The following is a 22,456-nucleotide window of genomic DNA, read 5'->3' as shown; positions in this document are numbered from 1 at the left end:
GACCATGCCCTCACCAATCACTGTTTCCTCTGCTCTTTTATAAAATGGATGGGAAGAAATCAGTGCTTTGCCCATACTGCTGGCACACCTTGCCAACCTTCAGCATCCTCTCAGAAAAAGAGAGGATCTATCCCAAGAGGGATGGGGTTGATCAGTCAGGACAGCTTTCTGGTGCAGCTACCCAGCAGGCTCCCATACCTGCATGCTGGGCCCACACTGTGCACTTTGCTGGCAGGTCAGCAACATCAGCAGGTTACTGTTAATGTTAAATAACATTAACTGCTTTTTGCTCCCAGGTGATATGCCATTGATTGCTAGTGCTGGGCAGGTGGGAGAAAAGCATGACCAATACTGATATATGGTCTCCCATGGAGAAAGAAGGGGGATGGCCAAAGCTCTCAAGTGAAAACAAAATGGATTGGTGCCAAAACCTCCCTCCATGCCTATGTTCTTTCCAGCAGGGCCACAAGTATGTTATGGAGGTCCAACTCTACTCCCCAGCAGCTTTGCCTTAGAAATGCTGATAGGATCAATGCTTGAAATGAGATTAGAAAACTGAACTTGAACATTTTGTTTCAACTAAATGGATTAACTTGTGGGTCTGGTGTAGTCAAACATCCATGTTCACCCTCAGCATCATAACCATGAAGTTATTGTTCAGAAATGTTCCTTCTCTCTTCTTAAAGCTACTTAGTTTTCACAATTTTAATAAGATGTTGAGCTAAACATTAAATCATTAAAATTCTTTAATAGACTTTATTCTCTCCTGAACTGTAAGATGAACAATGGATTTTGTAAGGGCTATGTTTAAACCAGAGGTGTTTCTGTCTTGGCTGACCTTACTCTACAAATATTCTTTCAGTGTAAACAGAGATGGGGACTCTAGTGCAAGGCACCCAATTGTCCCTCTTTTTCTGGGTCTGTTTCCTACATGTAACTTGTAGTGCTCAGAAGAGTGAACCTCAACCAGATTAAAAGAGGTTAAGCTATGACTTCATTTTATGCCTGAGTTGATTGAACAGCCAGATATCAAAACTGGGGAGGTTCAGCTCCAGATCTGTGTTCAGGTGTTCCTGTTCCCTTGCAGGCAGTGGTGCTTCCCTGTGCCTGTGGGAAACCCAAGTCTGCAAGCTGGGTAAACTGGAAACAAACAACCTCTCATAGAATCCCTCAGCTGCCCTGGGGGGACAAAGGGAAGACAACACGTTGATAGGGACAGGACTATGGTTGTCTTGGCAGAGCTGAAGCAGAAGCACACCTCACATGCTCATGGTCTGACATTATGGTTCTATAAGAGCAGCAGCAGCTAATAGTGAAATGCTGCTGAAAGGCTACTGTCCTGCCTGCCCTCCTCTGCTGTCACATCCAGCAATTGCAGAGCCACAGGACAAGCTGGCTTGGCAGGCTGTGCCACTCTTGGGAAGACAAGCTTGTTCTCCAAGGTGTGGCAGAGCTGCTGAGTCACAGCAAGCCCTAAGAAATGCTTCTCCTGGCACCTGCAGGGAGCCCACCTGAGCCCACCAGCTCCTGGAGGGAGCACAGCTATGGCTGAAGGATTATAGGTTCACACTGAGGAAACATGCTCAGCATCCTTTGATGGGGTGACAGTGACTGAGCAAGCTGATTATTTGTAAATTTTTTATTTGCCTATCACTTTATGCTGAGGAAGGGGCTTCCTCGAGGGAGTAGAGGAATTCACCAGAAGTGCTGTCTCTCAAAGTGTCACAGGCAGCAGCCATCACTAAGTTAAGATACTGACACTTGAAACCCTAGCCTAGTGATTTAGTAAAACACCATCAAGCTTCAGGTCCATTGCCTAAAAGTTAAAGTTAGAGTTCCCTCGCCAGCAATAAAATACTACAGTCACCTGAAGCAGGCTAGGTTTTTGTTTCTGATTTGCCTGTAATCACAGGCACAGGAATGGTTTGGAGATCTTCAGATTTGCACATAACTCCCAGGGACAAAGGACTGGGATTTCACTCTTTTGCCTCTGGTTCAGCTTACTGTGTGATGTTGAGCAAGCCACAAAACCTCCCCATTTCCCCCAGGTGTTCAGTAGATCCTCTTTGAGACATGAAGTGTTTCTACCTTGAGGTAGTAGTGCCCTGGCATTAGCAACTTATATGGGTAATGGCAGTTCCACTTGGACAGCTGTAGTTTCAAAAAATAATTGCACAAAATCCAGATTTAGAAATATATTGATAGGAAATCTCTAAGATAACAACAGGGCCTATGAAGATCCAAACTTTTTTGGAATTGTGATGGTGGTGATAGGACCCTTGAAAATCAGATATGTGCCAGCGCAAATATTATCCTGCCTCTTCTGAGTTGAGATGCATCCCTTGCTGCCAGGGCACATTTGCTCATGATATAGGCTGTGTCCACAGCAGCACAGTTTAACACTTAGTTATCTGTGAGGACATGCTTAATATTTACAGGAACTATACTAGGTACCTAACTATTTTACTGTTGTAGCTGTTCTACACTCAAGCTATTAATACCCTCTCCAGATACCACTTCTGGTGCTTGCTATATTATATGTTATACGTTATGTATTACATTATATATTTTTTTTTATAATCTCATTATCCTTTTAACAACCGCCCTGCTTGTCCTGGGGATGCCATTTAACATGGTACACTCATCCATCCATTGTTTAGACCCATTTTTCCTGTTAAGTCTCTAGTCAAAATTTCCAGCGTCTTTCCTACACACTGTCATTGACAACACAACTAGAACTGCCTCTACACACTTTATATTGTGAAATCTCCATTTGTTGTAGGTAGTGCCAGTACTCTCTGCTGGAACATACAAGTGGCATGACAAAAACAAAACCACCCCACAAAAAAAGCAGACACAGTGAAAGAAAACAAAAAGAAGACAGCTAAAATAAATGTGGAAAAAATACAGTTTAGAGACCTTTCTGGACTGAAACATCAGCTGAAATGTTGAATAAAGAAACAATGTCCCATTTCATGTCGATTGTTTTGAGAATAATTTTTTTTTTGTACATTTTACTAAATAAATGTGCTTACATTAAAAGGAAAGCAAAAATCAGGCTGTACACTCAAGAGACCTAATTGTGTAACTCTGTGCATTAAATATCAGCAAATACATTTCATGCTGCTGAGTTTATACCATGGTTTTGTGACACATTAAGATCACATGTACCCATAGTTGCTGCAGCTCCACTGACTTATTCAGGCAGAATGAGATGATCATGTGTCTGTGCTGGCAGCCAACAATATCCTATTAACAGAAACAACCCACCAGGCTCACAGCTTGAGGAGGGCTTCTGTTCACAGGGGTTTTGTAAGACAGGGACATTTTACTGAGCAGTCATATACTGATACACTGAAGGGGGGCAAGCACAAGCACAGCTCTTAGTAGGATAATGGACACTGCAACTCAGTCTTTGGGAGAGCCAGTAATGCCTGCAGAGAGGACAGGAGGCAAAGCTTGGTCAACTGGTGGGAAAGACACAGGAACACAAGAAAGGCTGACATTGTGGCCAGCTTTCTATGCAATAAGCATTATGAAACCAAGTACCTGAGCAGCTGGCAAGAGTTTCCTTTGGACAAAGCACAAAGGCCAGGCCACATTAGCCTGTTTTCAGCTATTGTAAATCCAGTAGCTACCTTTTCCTTAGAAGCAAGTGTCTTAACCTATCTTTCTGTATTTAGAGAAACCCCAAGCAGCCTATATCCTATTTTGAAATTCTTGAACAGAATTGTGAAGGAGCAGATGTGGAGTCCCTCTCATATGAAAAGGACACACACAGAAAGGTAAGCAAAGGCTGAAAATAGTTTACAATGCTATTACACTGTCCCTTTGTCCAAACCCCAAGATTTTTTATGTAGAGACACGCTCCCATTAGCACCTTATTCTTGTAGACCAAGGTTTGAGCCCATTTCTAGCTTGGATCACTGAAAAAGGTGCTGCTTTCTGCAGCAGCACCCTCAATATTTGTTTCTTGTCTCTATCACTAGCTTTGTCTTAATGAGAGCAGACCTGCTGATTGTTTTTCAGTAGGAAGTAAGTACAGCTGTGCTGAGCTTAACTTTGTCAGATGAGTATGTGAAAGATGTGAAGATACATTATTCACAGTGGAGTTGCTTTATCCTAGACTGCTGATTCATAATGAAGGTAAAGAAGTATATTGTTTTCCCCTCTCTTCGGTACATGAAATAAACACAGTGCTTCCCTTCAGTTTCCATGTCCTCTGCATGAGAGGCCTGCAAGGACTACCCTAATGCTAAACTATCATTTCAGCTCTGTTGTTTCTTTCCCCGGTGTAACTAAATAAATTAATGAGTCCTTGCCTTAACTAGACCATGCCCTTTTAACAAGAAACCAGTCAAAACCACATTGAAACCTGACAAAATCCCATTGAAGCCAGGCAAAAGCCCACCAAAACCAGACAAAATCTGAGGACACCAGGCAAGGCAAGTACCTGATGGTAACTTGGCTGGGCAGTGTCCAACAGGTGGACAGATGTCATCCTGACTGTGACATTCTGAAACCAGGGAGGCTGCCCTGAGGGGCCAAGGGGCTCGAGCCAGAGGGGTCACCACCTTTTTGGGCAGAGGTTATTCGGGAGGCTTTGCGAAAGAAGGCCAAAAGCATCCTGGCTGACCAGAATTTGTTCATGCCTTTAAGGCACATGTCGCTCAACACGCACCATGGGTTGAACGCCTGTTCAGGTGTGTGCCACCTGAGCTTTCCAGCAGAGCCCCTTGCCTGTCTGCTCAGCCAGGCAGGGCTGCAGTGCAGCAGCCACACCAGCGGCTCTGCAGGTGGCAGACAGGGAGGTTTGCCAAGGCTGAGGCACAGCACCCACCCTGGATCTCACACAGGTTCATTCCAGAGCACTTTGGGCTGTATCGGGAATAGTGTGGCCACAGGACCAGGGCAGTGATTGTCCCCCTGCACTGCTGAGGCCACACCTTGAGTGCTGTGTCCAGTTCTGGACCCCTCACTACAGGAAGGACACTGAGGTGCTGGAGTGAATCCAGAGAAGGGCAATGGAGAAGGGTCTGGAGCACAAGTCCTGTGAGGGGCAGCTGAGAAAGCTGGGGGTGTTCAGCCTGGGGAAAAGGAGGGTCAAATGAGACCTTATCACTGCACAACTGCCTGAAAGGAGGCTGTAGCCAGGTGGGGGTTGGCCTCCTCTCCCAGCCAACAAGCAGGCTCGGGAAAAGGCAAGTCCCGCCGGTGCAGGAGGCGGGCAGCGCCGCCGCCACTCGCGCACCCCAGGCGGCCGCTCCGAGACCGGGGCCCGCCGCGGCCCTCGCGCGCCGCCGCCCTGTTGTCAGGCAGTTTGGCGCCCGCGCGCGCCCTGGGGGCGTGGCCCGGCGCGCTGGCCAATGGCGAGGCGCGGCGGGTGAAGATGCGGGACGGACGCCACCGCTGGCTCCCGCCCCCCCGCCGCGGCCTCCGAGCGCCTCGGCTCCGGATTGGAGGGAACGGATTTATTTTTAAAAGGAATCTGCTTTCTCTATTGGCCGAGAGAGACGCCTGTCAGCATGACGTTACCTTGTTGCTAGGCTAGGAAGGTGGGAATCGATGTGCACCCGCCCCGTGCGCTGATTGGCCAACGGGAAGCCGGGAGCCCGCCGCCATCCGCATCCCACCCTGTCGCAGTCGCGTAGATGGGTGACTGACATTGGCCTGGCGGCCAATGAGAGACCGAGCTCCGCACAGCACCCAATAGGAAGGGGCAAACCGGGGAGAAAGGCGGTTCCGGGGCGAGGTGATTGGCAGGTGGGCGGAGGTAGAGGAGGGCTCGCTGGAGCTGCAATGTCCGCCATCTTGGAGCGTCGGTGATGGTGGCGAGCGGAGGCTTTCCCGCCTGAGCGGAGGCACCCGGGGCCTGTGGCGGGGGACGCGCTGCCGAGGTACGGCCTGGACGGCGCCGTGATCTCCGCCCCGCCGCTTCCAGGGGAGCAGCGCTCCGGCGGCGGCTCCTCCGCGGCGGCGCGGGCCTGGCGCCCGCTCACGGCCGTGCGGGGGCTCCGGGCGCTGCTCGTGCGCGGCCTCCCGCACCCGCAGCGCGGAGCCCGGGGCGCGGCTGCGGGGCGTGGGGGCCGGAGCGCGGCGGGGAGGCCAGGCCGCACGGCAGAGCCTTCCGTGCCTGCCGCCGCTCCTGCCCCGGGCTGCCGCGCGGGGCTTCTCTGCTGGGACGGTTGGGCTGGTCTGGGGCTTTAACAAGGCGGCTTCTTGGAACTGTAATGTTTTAAGAGCGTAGCAGTGTTTGGGTAAGCTTTAACTGCTGTTAAATGCGCTTGGCAAAATCTCACTTAGAACCTGCCAGTTTTTTCTGGTTTTGGTTTTCGTTGGTTGCTAAGAACTTTCCAAAGTGTAAGAGGGAATTAGTGTTATTGTCTATTTAGTGTCATACGAGACTGTCTTGTATGACATAAGTGCAATTGAGGCTAAAGATCATTTCTGTCAGCATAAACGTTGTTTAAGTCAGTGAGATACTTTGAATGGGTGTGTTGCTATTTTAAAAAAAGTGTTCTGACTGGAGAAAACTTAGGAGTAGGTGGATAGATTTTGAAAGGAGTCCTTTGCGATGTTGACAACTTAAAAATGAAAGATTATGTTACTTATTGGTGGTGGTATTACTTAGGTTTTGAATGTCCTTCAGTGGAATGAGTAAGTGTACTCTTAACAGTGCAGTGTGTTTTTGGATTGCACAAACACCTGTGTGGGTTTTTTTTTTTCTGGGATGCTGAAAAATGGGAAGTCTCTGTTTCAGTTTTCCAGGAAGATTGCTGAAGTTATTTGAACTGAATGGTCCATTTCCAGTGCAACAGGCATTCAGATAAGACTCTGATTATTTATCTCTGTGTTATTTATGTTTTCAGTAGCAAGACATGGACTAACTGAAGCTTGCAAGAGTTTCTTTATTATACAAATAGAAAATAACACTGCAGAATTACCTTTCAATATGTAAATTGTGAATGAGACACCATGCAAAAGTGATATCCAGTTTACATGTTTTTCTTGATAGTTTATATTTTTAAGTACTTGTTTAAGTTCACTTAAATTACTTGTTTTGTCCATCTATGATACTATTTGAACATAAGGAATTCTTCTTATTGGCTTTCTGTTTGAAAAGCAGAATGTATAGATATTGAATCCTGCACTGTCTGGAGTTACTAAAGGAATTTATTTTCTAAAACTACTTGGAAATACTGTTTTGGCCTGAAGAACTGTTGGTGAGGTCTTTTTACAATGACCAAGGAAAACATTGAGTGAATTGAAAGGTGTAGTTTAGAAATTCCAGAAAAGCAACCTGTTTAACAGGAATGCCTTTAAGTAGGGTAGTGCATTACAGCTTCTTTACAAGCCAGTTAGATTTGTACATAAACTGCTGTAAGCAGCACAGCTTTGGATTTTTTAAAAATACAATTCAAGTAGCTGTTATTCCCTTATGAAATTAAAGATACTGAGTAGTTTATGTGTCTCTTCACAATACTGCCTGCAAACTGCTGACTTCTGCTGAGTTGCTGAAGTGAACAAAAGTGACTTTTTCCTTTGGCATGTTTCTGTCTTGCACTTAAAGGAGGTGATGCTATAGCCTGTGTACCACTCAGAGAATCAGATCATGTTCCAAGAGTGAAATTGAAGTGAATTAGTAGATGGAGCCTGAATTTAGCAGTATTAGAGCAGAAATTTGTGTATGTAGCTTTAGTATTGACAGATGTTTAGAGAGTGAACTCTGTTGTTATGGCTCAACATCTTTGCTTATTTACTCAGCTTAATCTTGACGTGAATGTACTGTGAAATGCTAAAGAGCAGGCTCAAAACCAACCAGTCAGAAGGGAGAAATGTGTTGAAGAAGTGTCTGGTCCCCTCGCCTTTCTATCCATTAATGCCCTGTTTTGTTCAAGTGCTTAAAAAGCCTTGAAGTATGTATTTAAATTCACAGTGAGAGATGGAAGCTAAAGAATGGCTTATTGCAATATGGTTGCAAAGAGCAGTGTTTCAGCATAGTACATCTTTGTCTTCACTTTTGTATTCACTTTTCTTGGGTAACTGAGTTAATTTATGGCTTTTGGAACTATGGTGGAAACCATGGCTTTTGTGCTTGGGCAGAAGAGGAGCTGGTATGACCATAGTGGTCTCTTTCTGTGGTAAGGTAGGATGGCTTCAGCACACTGTGTGCCCTCTAGATTAGTCTTGTAGTCGCACCTTCACCTGTGGAACTTAAACTTGCTGTGTACTCCAGTATCTCATATTCCAGGTTTAGGAATACTGTGTTATCTCAGGTTAATACCTCACACCCAGATTCTAAAGAGCAAGCTGTAGAGCCATTGTTTTTGGCAAAACTTTTCACAACAATAAAACAAGTAGGGGTAAATGGGAAAAACATCTTGCTTGTGTCTTCGTATTTTGGTAAGTTGGAGGAATAGAGCAAAGAACTTGAGAAACTAGTGATCCCGGATATTTTTGGAGTGGGAAGCAAGCCTGAAAGATCAGGGAGAAGACACAGAGAATACATGAACATCATGTCGAAAGCTCTGCATAGCATGTTTAATTGTTTCTGTAGCGTGTCAGGGTGCCAGCATTTGTTTTAGAAACCATGTGCTACTAAGCAACTGAAGTAAAATATTTTTCTACTCTTGGATATTATATGTAGCTTTATAGCTAGTTTGGGACACTTCTCAGGAAGTGGAATAGACTGACTTGAAAAGATTGGGAGGACATGTGGTTTAAGCTTGCCTGTTTATGGAATAGCTCTTCACATAATATTGGCAAAAAAATTGTTAGTATGAAATACAAGACTTTTCGTGACCCTTGATTATTCAATAACATATATAACACGCCAAGAAACATGTTTGAAATGGTATATGTGTTTGGAATAGGTGAAAAAGTTCCTGCCTAACCCTTTGACTTGTTTTTCTTCTTGTTGTTAGTTCATGCAGTCATCCCTTAATTCTGTTAAATGGATGTATCTTTTCTTCTTAAACTTGAAATGTTCAAATCTGTGGGATATGTTGCATACCAGCTGTGGAAAAGAATAGCAGAAGCACCTTAGCATACAACCTTATGGACAAGTGAAGCAGTAACACTCCACTGGAGGGGAGATTTATGTTGTTAGGCCTGTAGGCACAATGGCACAGAAGAGTACCTGGGAAAGGCAGAGTGGGGATTTGATTAATTAAGGGGAGGAGATTAAAAAAGGAGAATAAAAATTGTGTATATGCACAAGCAGAAACTGCCCAGTGGTGAGATTTGAGGATGGATTAGTTTCCTTGAAAGGTTCTTAAAACTTTATCCAATTTCATTTTGAATTAGATGGTTCCAAGCATTTATGCAGTTTAAGTTGTGCATCTGTGAGGAGGTGGAGTACATGGCCTGGTGGTCTCTCCCCTATGTCCACTGGCCCTTCTTGAAAATGAGCACAGGAACACCATAGGCCATCTCTTGTTGCCTGTGCCAAAAGATGCTTTTAAACATGCAGAAATCTCTAAAGCCCTTTTAGGATGCCCACATCTGTCCTAGGTGAGGCTTGAGAGATGGCCATGTGATTTCCAGTTTGGTAATAAAGCACAGTTGGGATGGAGGATGAAAACTTCAAATTTTTTAGTAAAAAGTAGTTTCTGAATTAATTAAATATGTTCTAGAATAGCTATTTCAGTACTAAAAGCATTCTGATTGTTAATTACAGAAGTGAATTGCAGGCTTCCCACCCCTCTTACACAGTGGGCGAGTTCCCTTCTTGAGTGACCATTGGCAGGATTTCTAACTGGATAGTGGTATATAAAACATGATTTTGTTGTACACATTTAACTTCTGCTGTGGGTTTTTGAAGTGAATGCCATTATTTCCTAAACTATTCTGTAAATTTACAGGATGCTCCTTTAGAAGAGTAAAGCCCAAGACTAATCCTCAGTTGTGTTGCACCTTTCTCTCTTGTGGGGGTAACCTAATTGATAGATTAAAACTTTCAAGTAGTGCTTTATGCAGTAGCTGTAGGCAACGCTAGTGCAGGTGTGATTGCATTTTCCATTGTATTGTAACTGGTTTGAGCCTTTGTTAGAGCAGAAAACAAGGGAGTAGCAGATACTCTCAAGGCTTGCCTTGCTACAAGTTGATATTATTCCACTTCTGTTTGCATTGTGAAAGGGGTGTAAGCCACTGCCCTCACAGGGTGGGTTTCTGCACCTTTGTAGCAGAGTGCTTACACAATTAGTGATCCTCATAGAAATGTGACAATACAATGCTATTTTCTTTTTTTGTAAGTATAGTGTAAACCAAGTTTTGTGTTTCCGATCTACTTAGTGCAGGGGAAAATAAAGGAGTTTTTTGTGTAGGGTTTTTTTTTTTTTTTTTTTTTTGCGTGTGAGGTTATTTTTTTTTTTTTTTCAATTACTCTTAAGTTTCATTAGGGCAAAAATCATAGGTTAGGTATTGGTGACAGAACTCATTCCTTTTGTGATTTGGAGAAATAGGGCCCTCCATATTCTGTTCTTGCTTACCATGTACCTACTACTTGGACCATCTTAAAAGTTCACCTGTGAACTTTAGGTCTGGTTTGAACTGCAGAATTTGAATTCATGTTATTTCTTCTACTGTCTTGATGGACTTGCTGGATGTCCATGTAACCAAAAGCTAAGTCTTCTAGAAAATAAGTAGTAGGTTAAGTAGGTTACTTTTGACAACTTTAGCTGTTGTCACCAAACTTCTTGGAAAAGGATCGAAAGTTTAGAGACAGCTAAAGCAAAGCTGTGGTGGTGGCAGGAAGAGACCCTGTTTTTAAGTAAGGGGGGGTTCCTAGTGATGTAAGCACCTCCCTTTTTAGGAGCTCAAGGTCCATGTCATGTCAATGCTGGTCAGTCTAGATGGAAGTGCACCTAGAAGTTGCAGCAGCTCAGGGGTTTTGTTCCCATTGGTCATGTTTGTCTTTCTCTGTTCTTTCTGGCTCTTACAAAGGAGGAGTTTGCTCGTGGCAGTTCTGAAGGGTGATGACATGTAGGAGTCTTTTCCTGTCTGTGAGGGACAGCTGTAGAAGATACAGTGAGCTGGCTGTGAAGTATCAGTTCTTCCTTTTGGCTGTGTCCAGCAAACATTCATCAAAGGCTCCTTCTCTGTGTGTATTTGATGCTGATGATGGGCTCTTTGTTGCAGCTTTAATCCACATCTAAATAGCAAAAAATTGTTTACCAAACACTGTATTTGGTGAAATCTGTTTGATAAAGGATTTGGTAAGGTAACATTAGTGAGAGATCTGCATTTCATAATGATCAACATAAAAAACTAAATGTATCTTTTCAGGCTGCTTGCTTATGCTCTAAGGGCTAATGCTCTCTTCTAGAGTCATGATATTAAACATTTTTTCTGATACGAGTAATATGAGATTGAAGACTGAACTTACAACTTCTCAACCCATTAATGCTTGATTGCTTTACTTACTCAGTAGTTGTGCCAGGTGCAGTTGTCTTAGTATGACTTCAGTCATAGATGGACGCATACTTTTTTTTCCTGTGTCTGCCTCATCTAGTATGCCCTCCTGCTGTACTTAAATATTACTTATTTTGAGAACAAAAACCAAAGAACTTTAACATAGCTGAACTGATTACCAGCTACACTTAGCTTTGATGCTCTGCTTCAAAAATGCAAATTTATAATTTGCAAAAATGCAAGTTATAAATTAATCCCTAATGCCTTGGTTACCGACTAGGGAATTTAGTTGCCCAGATTGGAATTGGAGAGATAGGATATTGAAGGCAGACAAGAATAATTGTGAATCTTTTATGTATGAGAATGTCTATGGAAAAAAGATTCAAAGTCTGAAAAACCCATGGGGTTTATGTATTTACTTATTTATATTTTTTTATAGGAAACACCTGCAGATGTTTTTCACTGTGGGAAACTGGATGCCTTTTAGGGCATAACAGAAAGCGAAAGCAATGATATTAATACTTGTACAAGATTTTTTTCCTTTGAAATGCACTGGTCCAGTCTTCCCCTCTTCTGGATTTGGGAATTCTGAAGTTTAATTTGTAATCCTAGCTGTAAGGCTGGAGATTAGAATGCAGTGATGATGTTGTTTGTTTTTTTTTTTTTCCCTGCCATGTTGAAGTTGTAGCCCCATGCAGCCAGGAATGAAATTATTTATAGAGACAATAAAAATTTGTAATGTGGTGCTGATCTCATCCTCATAAGAAGAAGGGTTTATAGGTTATACAAATGTAATTTAAAAAAAATTATTGTGGGTAGTGAACATTGAGTGAAACCACCTAAGAAGTCTTGTTACAGACTTCAAGGCATTTCAAACTAAGTTAATTTCTGTACCACTTGGTATAGCAGTGACTTGACTTTTTGGAATGGTAATAAGACTGTCTTGACAAAAGTCTATGTAGAACCCTAAATGTTACTGAAAAGAATAGAAGACTTAAGTTCAGGTCTTAAGTAAATTGATTTCTATGTCTTTGGCTCAGCAGGGTATTTCTCTTTAGGATTTTATCATGTAATGCTGTAGTAAATACCATTTTAAATTCTGAGCTTGGATTTTAAGTCGCTTGGTTTCTTTGAAACTTTATGCTTTAAATCCCTTGAGTAGGCAGAGTAGGGCAGATGTATCACTGTAGTTTTGTATAACTAGCCTATCAGTGCTGTTTTCAGTCTTGCATTGGGATTGGTTATAACAGTGTGTGTTCAGTAACTCTTAGTAAAGTAACTCGTGGTGAGAATTGACTCTCTTGCAGCAGGAGAAAACTGTTGGTGGATAGATTGGTAGCTAAGAGAAAGAACTGGTAGGAAGGAATGGCTGCTTAAAGTACTATGGTGAGTTACTGTGTGCCCTCTCTTGAAAGGGCACAAAGAAAATGAAAGAGAAAACAGCCAGTTGAAGGAAGGGTAATTTCAGAAGGACACTGTGTCCTTTAACTGTGGCATATTGCTTGAATGGGTTTTTTAAACTCTGTTTGAAAGTGTATGCTACTGTCCTCATGGTATTGCACAGCTGATGATCACTTCAGTGTAAAACTTCAGACTAATCACCCTTTGGAAACAGTATTACTAAGAACTGCTGCTAAATCTTTGAGACACGCTTGCCCCACAGTTGCCACTTGAAACTGTGATAGAATTCTGAAAGGCACTCAAACAAATCTGCTCCTCTGATTTGTTGGAGTCTTAATTCAAGAAGCATTGAAGTAGAATTTTGAAAATATTATTTTGAAGGTCATGGAGAAGATGGTAGGTTTGGCTTTTTTTTTTATGGAACTTCAGCTTTTTTTTCTTTAAACTAGAGTGAGTGTTGCACTTGGAAGGTGGTGTCTTATTCTGTTAGGCAGTCCTGATTTTTGTACTATTGCCCAAATAGAAGAGTTAATAGAAGAGTTAATAGAAGAGTTCCATGGGGAAGGCATTCCTTCTGTTCAGTTGAGACACCAGCAGCACCTGTGCCTAAAAAAATGTGTGATTGCTCTGTGTGTGTGGTTTGTAAAAGGACAGCACAGCAAAACTCAGTGACTGGAGTCTCCAAAATATAAATTGCCTGTGGGAGTGGGGAATGGGAAAGAAAGATCGCATTAGCTTAATAGCCACTTCAGGCTTCAGTGGGAAAGATTTTGCACTGAAGTTTCATGATTTTGGTGGGTTTCTAATTTCTTTTCTGAAACTTATTTTTGGCGGTACCTTAATAAAAATGACAGTAATTCATTAAACTTATGTAGGTGAGAATTGGTGAAATCTTCCCATTTAAAAGCATTATTTTCTTAGTTTTCTAAGATGAGTCTCAGAAAAGTCAAGCTGGTCTTGCTTTTTTAAAGCTTGTTGTTTAAGTAACAACAGTTACTGGACAGTTGTCTTTGTAGCACTCTGTATTACAGAAGGAGAATATTGAGTCACCATTCAACTGTCTTAGTCTTTGAGTGATAAATTAATCTGACTGTTCAGCATCCAGTACTTGACATTTCATATGTATTAGAATATTTTTCTTTTTTATTTTTTATTTACCTTCATCCTCAGGATATCTGCAGAGGTGGAGAAACTGTTGTGTAGACTGTTTTCCCTGAATATACAGGGTATGTTCTGTGAAGGAAAGTAGTGTTCTTGTTTGGTTAAAGGGTCAAATAAAGCTCTAAGATTCCAGATGGCACTAAATTTTGCTAAATACAGATACTAAAATCTAGAGAAGTGAATATGCTAAAGTAGTATCATTCCCCTTGTATCTAGGCGCTGCTTCTGTGTTTTATTTCTCTTGTTTGGCATTGAAAGAACTTTTCTACTTTTGTCCTAGGGATTGTATTGTTAAACTTGAAAATGCTGGTATTGTAGGAAAAAGTATAGATGGGGCTTAAGCTCTTTGGTAAAGCAAGTCAATTTAGTGGTCTTTGCCCATGAACAAATCAAAATAAAAGATGTTTTAATTTGGTTAAATTAAAGATTGAAGGAAGAAATATCTTCAACTTTTCTGTTCATCATGTTGGATTTGAACACTCTTTGAAGAGTGTTAGGGATTCTAACTTTCATTCTCAAAAGCAAAACATGGTTATGATACTGACATTAAGGGAATATTTAGCTTGTGTGTGCATTTAGGGTGGGTTGAATAGTTCTGTCAGTTTTTTCAGGATATAGTAGCATTTCTTGATATCCTGATTAAAAAACTTAGGAACTTACAGCTGTCAAAATTTATTTTAATGGCTTTGTAGAGCTTTAGCATGAGGAAAACCAGGAAGATACCCTTGCCCATAGCCTTTAACTAGTGCAGGTCATGTAACTTACAATGAAAATTCAGGTTACCTGAACAGCAGGTCCCAGAAACCTTGAATGAAAGTGAAGAGTTAAGCAAGAAGTTAAAAATTGCTTTGGATTTAATTTTGAAGTTGCTATCTTCATGCGAGTCCACTTCTGTTGTGGCAGCAGCTATAGCTGACTGGAGCTTCAGGAGCCAAAACATTGATGTGCTCCTAGAAACTGCTGACTTCCATTTCTGAACTGCAAATGGTCTTTAAGTATTCTTTTTAACAAGACTGGGATTTTGCATGATAAAAATAAAGCAAATAATAGATGTGAATGCACTGTCCATACAGAAGGAACACTGGTGTCCTGGTTAGAAGTTGTTGAAGTAGCTTTCTTTTAGCTCCATGTATTTTTCGTGTGCCTCAAAATCTGACTTGTGTCCAACTTTCAAGGCCTAATCCACAACAGGAGTAGGAGGATTAATTTGAGGAAAAAAAATCCAAATTCATGCTGTCTTTGAACTAATACAGTGAACAGAATAAAACACATGCTTATAAAATAAACCTCTGGTAAAATTCATGCCTTTCAACTTAAGGCTGTGTCTTTAAGTTACAGTAGTTGTTTCTAAAATGTGCAAACAAAAAAGTTAAGTTTATTGCTAAAGCAGTAAGTCACTGTTACTGGGTTTTTTTGCATTTCCAGAGTAGCAGTGCAGGAATTCAGGACTCATTTACACTTGCAAATTATCAGCTGGTTGAGACAACAGTAGAACTGATGCAGAGTTGTCCAAATTCAACATCACCCATCTTATGTATTGGATTCAGGAGAGCATTTACTCTGTCATCTGAGCAGGCTTGTGGCGATATAATTTAGGGCAAAGATACAAGAGTCAGATCCCGATTGCACTGTCCCTAATGGTGTGTTCCCTCTTCCTTGGTGGCACTGGCCCTGGTGATTGAATGACCCTTTCAGTTGTTCCATCCCATGGACATGGCAGAAAAACTCTTTTCACTTCTTCCTTCTGCATTTGCCACTTTTGGAGTAGTTTTTTTCTTTTGGAAATGCCTTGGCAGAGGTTTCATCTGCCAAGGGGATGGGGAGCCAACAGAGGGTGACTGCACAGCAAGGAGTAGAACAAAGCTGCTTTACATAAGCTAATTTAGCATCCTAAAGCACTCCTGTTAGAGACTATGAGGAATTTCAGTCCTTATCTTCATTCTGAGTGTGGATGGTGACATTTCAGCGTACAAATGTATCCTCTAAGCAAGGTGTTGGGAACTGATAGCCAAAGCATTCAAAGTTTAAGTCCTGACCTAAGTGAGATGCTTCTTTGTGTTTAAAAATTGCCTTGGTTATCATGATGATTTTTCTATAAACTTAATTAGTTTACAAATGAAAATTCTAGACTAGTTCAGATGCACCAATGTCTTGGCCCTTCAGCTCTCACTACTACCAAGTTGACGGTTGTGGACAGCACTTTCAGGTCAAGTTTCTTTGAGAACCATCTGTCCAAGGGGTTACTTAAAGGTTTTGGGAAGAGAATGTTCCTGATCATGTGGTAACATGTGAGTATTCTCACCAGGAGTGCTCCTTAGATTTTTTTTTTTTTCCCCTCTCTTTTTTTTTTTCCTTCCCCTCCATTACTTTGATTTTTCTCACCTGGCATTTGGAGAGTTGTGGTAGGGAACACTGCTGAGTCTTAAATTATGATTTCATAGTGCTCTGCCTGAATGTTACATTAAACAGTTTTGTGTTGCTATCCTGTAATTTCACTGGGGGAATCTTTCTGGGCCAGTTAGCCAGTGGAAGAAGGGAAAAGATTCTACTATTTTGTACTTCAGCTGTTTTCCATGTGTGTTGCATAAAAATTCTTGGACTTTTTCTGGCCTAGAGAGGTGACAGAACTAAACCATCCCATGTCCTATGCTTCCCTTTATTAATTGTAGTCCAGGCCCTTATGTTCGAGAAGAGATGCTGGTGTTCTGCTAATGGTTTTGTCAAGCTTATGTAACAACTTTATTTCAGATATATGAAGTTATATAAGTTAATGCATGCAGAGAATTACTGTAAGAGCAGCACTATTCAGGAGCTTTGCAGTTCCTGCACTTTTTTACCAGGATGCACAAATGTTGCATTGGTTTCTATTCATAGAGACATTTGTTTGGTTTCAGTGTTTGAGCCAATAGAGATGGATGGGATTGGTTTTAGAAACAGACATGGCCTAGTTCATGCAGCATTAATAAAATTAGTTTAGTCCTCTTTATGCCAACTGGTCACATAGTGGTTAGCTTCTCTTATCTAAAAATGCGTGAATAAACTTTTTTACATACTACTTAAAACAGACTTTGCCGTGCTATTGTGTTTCATGTGAAGGTGGATCCTACCCTGGATAGTTGTGCCTTGCTTTATTTTCTGGGTGTATTACATAAACATGAACATGGATCTGGTCCTGGTTGTGATGACTCTTCATAGTTCTGTGTTTGAATGTAATCCATCTGTACACATGACAATACTTTCATCCTGCATGTTACCTTCAGGTCTAAGGTTTTAACCTTCCATCACTGGATACTTCTTCGTGACAGGACTGTATTAACTTGGCTGAACTATTGCTGAATGCAAGCCATCCCTGGATGTAGGAAAGCCAGATTTAAATAGACTTGAACCTCATCCAGTCAGGTGATTCTTTTTTTACATTGCTTTATGGGAAGACCTCTTGTGAGTTTCTGGGGGTGGGGGTTTGTCCCTTTTTTCATAATGCAGTACCTAATCTGTCCTGCATAGAGGAGCAGTCTGAGTTAATGAACCACATGTACCACTAAGTGTAAGTCAGTCTTTAGACCAACCTCTATACTCTTGCAGATTTTGAGGTGGACTGAAAAAGTCCTGATTGACCAGAGCAGGGTTCTGGTGGGTACACCCTTCACAGAGTATGCTGTAATACATGCACTCCAAGTATCTTGCTAATTTTGGTTACACTGGTGTCTCTAACTTACTGTGTAATCCTGCTGTATTGAATTCAGAAGCCAACTGTTCTGGTGTTAGACAATGGTATTTAGACACTGAAGTCTTTAAACAGAAAGCAGAGTAGAGAAATAACAAAGACATCCTTGTAAGGGGAGTAATAATAGTGGTTTTCATTTGGATAGTTCCACTAGCAATTGAAATCTGTGGATCTTAAGAATGTGTAAACTCTTCTGAAAGTGCATTAACCTAAGCAGGTTTCTTACTTTTTTTCCACATGACATAATTGAAGAAGTGATGTTCTCTTCCTTTTTGGAGCTCTGCTTTGGAACATAGGTGCGCTTCTAAAATGCAGGAACAATAACCTACAAAACTTCAGTGAAGTGAACTGAGTCCAGAAAATTTGTTTAATTTTTCTGCTCTAGTTCATCACTTGACTCACAGGGTATTGGCAGGTCTGTCAGGCATGGAGACCTCAAGGTCTGCAGGTGGAAAAATGCATTTAAAAGACCTTTAAGAGAATTATGGTCAGTGCATTACACTGAGCTTCTGTTCATGTGTATGTTGGTTGCTAAAATAACCGGAGAAATTATGTTTAAGGTCCTTTCCAACCAAAGGTATTCTTTGACTCTGTGATCTTTAGGTTGACACAGACCATCTGTTAAATCACCTGCAAAGATCAAAAAACAGCTTTGAAGACACAGCTCCTTATCTTTAACATGGAAGGTGTAAAATTAATACAATTAATAATTGGCAGAATACTTGAAAAGCTACTGAGGTGAATAGTTTGGGTTTTTTAGTTGAATATGCCAAATACTGGGTAGTCACTGACCTGAGTTAATAAACATGCCACTAATTTTGCTACCCTTCTTAGTTGCTAGTACTTTATTTTCCATAAACAGTCTTACCCATGTTCCCAAAAGAAACTGAAGAATTGTGTGGCTTGAAACCTGTGTTAAAAGCAAAATCAAAAAGCCCCTCAAAGTGCTGGAAAGTGAAGGTGAATTTTTGTTTCAAAAATTCTTCCTGCAACTACTACAAACAGCTAATTGGAAAGAAAAAGCAGTTTTGTAGGGTGATTTTTCTTGCTTGTTTGGTGTTGACTAGAGTACAGACAGGTAAGTGTCAGTTTGAAGTAAGTTAAGGATACTAAATAGAGCTCGTAATACTTCAGTGTAAAGCAAAGTAACATTAAACTATCAGAAGCAGAGATTTTCATAATGGTGACTGAATGCTCTCTTAATTTACCTTGTTACGTTGGAAGCCTGGATGTGGTATCTGTTGGGTTTTTTGAAGCTGACCTGTTTCCAGATGGAAACTGGCTGAGTTCTTTATAGACTTGTGCCAACCTAACAGGCATTCTTAATGCTTCTTAGTTTATTTCTGTGTAGGTTTGCGGATAAATGACATTAATATAAGGGAATAGTTATGAAGATAGGAAAAACTACTGCAGAAAGGTCTAGTAATGGGCATTTCAGGTCTTCCAGATCTGAAGATGTTATTTTATGGGAATTTGCTAATAGTTTTTTTTTTTAAAGTCTGGATTTGTGTTAGATTTCAGTGAATTACAGATTATAAAGGCAGTTTCATTTCAGTGAAGATGAAGTTTCTTCTTTGACTCTCAAAAATGGAAGGAAATGTTAAAATTGATTTAAAAGTAAATAGGTATTTCAGATGACATGCTGCTTTTCATTTTATTTTCAGTGTATGCTCTGCTGAAGGGACACTTTTCTTCCTAGCAAGTTGTTTCTTTCCTCTGTTCACGTGTTATATTTGTTGCAAAACAGTCCTTAGTGTTTATGCAGTTGTCAAGCTATTGAATAGAACCTATTAACAATATTAAATTATACAATTCTTTTTTGTCGTTGTAGGAAGAAATCTGCTTCATCTAATTCAATGCTAATTCAGTCCTGCTAATCTGCTAGTACTGTAGATTGAAAGATATTTTTGCTGTTGCCAGGATACCCTGTAATGGGCAAGAAGCCTGAGAGAATCAAAACGTTCTGATTTTTTAACCTTTAAAAACTTTTGTGTTTTAACAGGTAAGAAACTATTAAACTTCACCTACAGCAGTAGATTTAGCTTCTGCATCTATAAAGCCTTATCCTAAGGCATTCAGAAACCACTTAAATTTTAAGCTTTTCATGTCCCTGATGTCCACTAAAGTCACCTGATTTTGTAAGTTCACATTTACCAATTTCTAAGTTGGAGTTCCTTCTTCAGTTCAGGCTTTGTGGCCATGCCTTCCCTTTCTTGCAGCTTTTTTCCGACTCCTTTCTAGCTGGCTGATTCTAACTTTTGTCTTTTAACCTATCCTGCTCTTTCACTATCTTTCTCCACCCTAATTTGGTTTACTGTGACAGTCAGGGGTGTTCCAGACACACAGTTGTGGATATTCTGTTTGTTTTACAGTGTTTTGCTTTTGTGCCAGGAAGTGTATCTGCTGCCCAACCTTTTTGAAAGTTTCAAAGCAAATATGTTCATGAACTGACATATAGTAGATATGAGTGAGGTTTATAGATTATTATACCGAAGCAATACTGTCTTTTGCAACTGATTTTTTTGGTACTAAACTTCATGTTCCAGTGCAAAGGTGTCTTCTGGGTACCTCTGCATTGTTGAACTAGCTTGCACTTTATATTATTATGGAGTCATGTGCATTTCTTAGTACAATAGTATCTTCATTTTCATTTTGAAGCTAATTGGAAGAATTCAGAATAGGAAAAAATCTAACTGAATTCTGTGACCAGTGGATATTTTAAATTTGTAATTGGCAGTTGATGTGAAATGACTAGAAAATGATTCATCTTCTCTACTTGGGCAGGAGGGATTAGTGTCTTAATTTGTAATTATTGCATGTAATTAAGATCTTTATTTATTAACACTTAGTAACCTGTGGTTTGAGATAGTGTAGGAATTGATGGGGATATAGTTGTTATTTGGTATGGCGTTGCTCTTGTCAATTCATTGCAGACTGTAGATTTCACCTGCTTTTTGTACTTCTGTTGAACAGGTATGACCTCTTGAATTTTGAGGGATTGGTGTCTTGGACTAAACTTGAACTAGTTTGGATTTATTTACATACTTCATGTCAAAGCTATAGATCATTGGGGCATTCAGTCATAAGGGGGAGTGTATATGCACATGATATGTGTGTGTATATATATAATGTATTATATAAAAAATCATAGGATGACAGAATAGTTAGGGTTGGAAAGAACCTCTGGAGATCATCTATTCTACCCTCCTGCCAAGGCAGGGTCACCTAGAGCAGGTGACACAGGAGCATACTCAGGTAGGGTTTGATTGTCTCCAGACCTTCCTGGGCAACCTGTTCCAGTGCTCTGCCACCCTCAGTGTAAAGAAGTTCTTCCTCATGTTGAGGTGGAATTTCTTGTCATTTAGTTTATGGCCATTGCTCCTTATCCTGTTGCTGGGCACCAGGAGTCCAGCACCATCATCTTGGGACCCAGCTTAGATATTTGTATACAAGAATGAGATGCCCTCTCAATCTTTTCTTGTCTGGGCTAAAGAGGCCCAGCTCTCACAGTCTCTCCTCATAAGTGATGCTCTAGACCTCAAGCCCATCATTGTGGCCTCTGCTGGATCCCTCTCCAGTAACGCCTTTTCTTGCTTGAACCATGGCAATTAGATTGACCATAGCACTTCACTCCAGATGTGGCTGAATAGAGGGACAGGATCACCTCCCCTCCACCTGCTGGCCGCACTCTTCCTGATGCACCCTAGGATACCATTGTCCTTCGTGGCCACAAGGGTAATCTGCTGGCTCATCCACAGATGTGTTTTTCTAGTTCTCATCTAGATAGGAGTGCAGCTGAGATTGATAAATAAGGGTAGAAGTGATTTCACTTCATTTCTTAACTGTTCTGTCACAATAGCAGGCTCCTTCTTCTCATGACTGATAGAGAAATTAAAGTCCCTGCTTTAATAACTTGCCTCAGTAGGAGGTGGCACCTTGTTAAAGAGCGTGTTAGGAGATCACTGTCTTCATCCAGTTTTCTGGCATGTTTTTCTCACAGTGAGGGAAAGACTGCCACATGGCATCTCCTGCGTTCCTCTCAAGAGGATGTAGTTACCCTCTGAAAGTATGGTAGTTAGCAAAGGAAAGACTATAGTGTCTGGAAGGAATCCTGTCATGGCATCAGGAGGCCACTCTGGCTGCAGTATATGGCCAACTATGGCTGTCCTGGGAGCTTGGGAGACTGTGGCCTGAGAGATGTGCTCATGTGGGAGAGGGAGGCTTAGGTAGACCGAGGTCCCCTTTTCAGGGATCGCTTCCCTGTTCCTGCTGCTCCTTGGACACAGGGACTGCCCTCGGCCTCCCCTCGTGTGCCTAAGCTTCAGCCTGCTCTTCATCTTGTGTCTGGGCTCCCCTGCATGAGACAGAGGCAGTAGTTTTGCAGGAAGGTCAGAGATCCTTGGTAACCTCCCACTCTGCGGCCCCCTGTTTCCAGCAGTGGCTGAGAAGTGGGTGAAACATCCAGAAATCCTGCTCTGTGGAAAAAAGTGCAGCCAACCTTCACAAGGTCTCCCAGCCTTCCATGAAGGAATTGTTGGTTGGTTTTGTTTCCCTTTTAATATCTCTTCTAGTTTGTTATGCCTGTGGACTAGGAAGGGAGTGTGCATGGTATCAGAAGTATGTGTTAAACTGTTGAGGTAGAGTTTTTTCTATTTTCTTTTCTATTTAATTCCTATTAATTTCAAATAATTTATTTGTTCCTTTCTCCACAAGAGTTTCTTTGAAACTTCACTAGCTTATTATAAGTAATGAAGGATT

The 22,456-nt window shown here is 41.3% G+C and overlaps 1 protein-coding gene across 6 annotated transcripts in view; it reads left to right on the top strand.

The window, feature by feature from the left end:
- PPP6R3 (protein phosphatase 6 regulatory subunit 3) overlaps window positions 1-22,456 on the top strand; it is a 58,141-nt gene that overhangs the window by 2,165 nt on the left and 33,520 nt on the right. For all 6 annotated transcript variants that reach the window (XM_053946198.1, XR_008431572.1, XM_053946203.1 and 3 more), the window contains one exon: window positions 3,684-3,785. In XM_053946198.1, the coding sequence (XP_053802173.1) occupies window positions 3,684-3,785 (102 nt within the window). Of the gene's footprint in view, window positions 1-3,683; window positions 3,786-22,456 lie in introns of those variants that run through there.

This window comes from Vidua chalybeata, chromosome 6 (genome assembly GCF_026979565.1).
Source record: "Vidua chalybeata isolate OUT-0048 chromosome 6, bVidCha1 merged haplotype, whole genome shotgun sequence".
NCBI lineage: Eukaryota > Metazoa > Chordata > Aves > Passeriformes > Viduidae > Vidua > Vidua chalybeata.
This window is presented reverse-complemented; position numbering and strand designations above follow the sequence as displayed.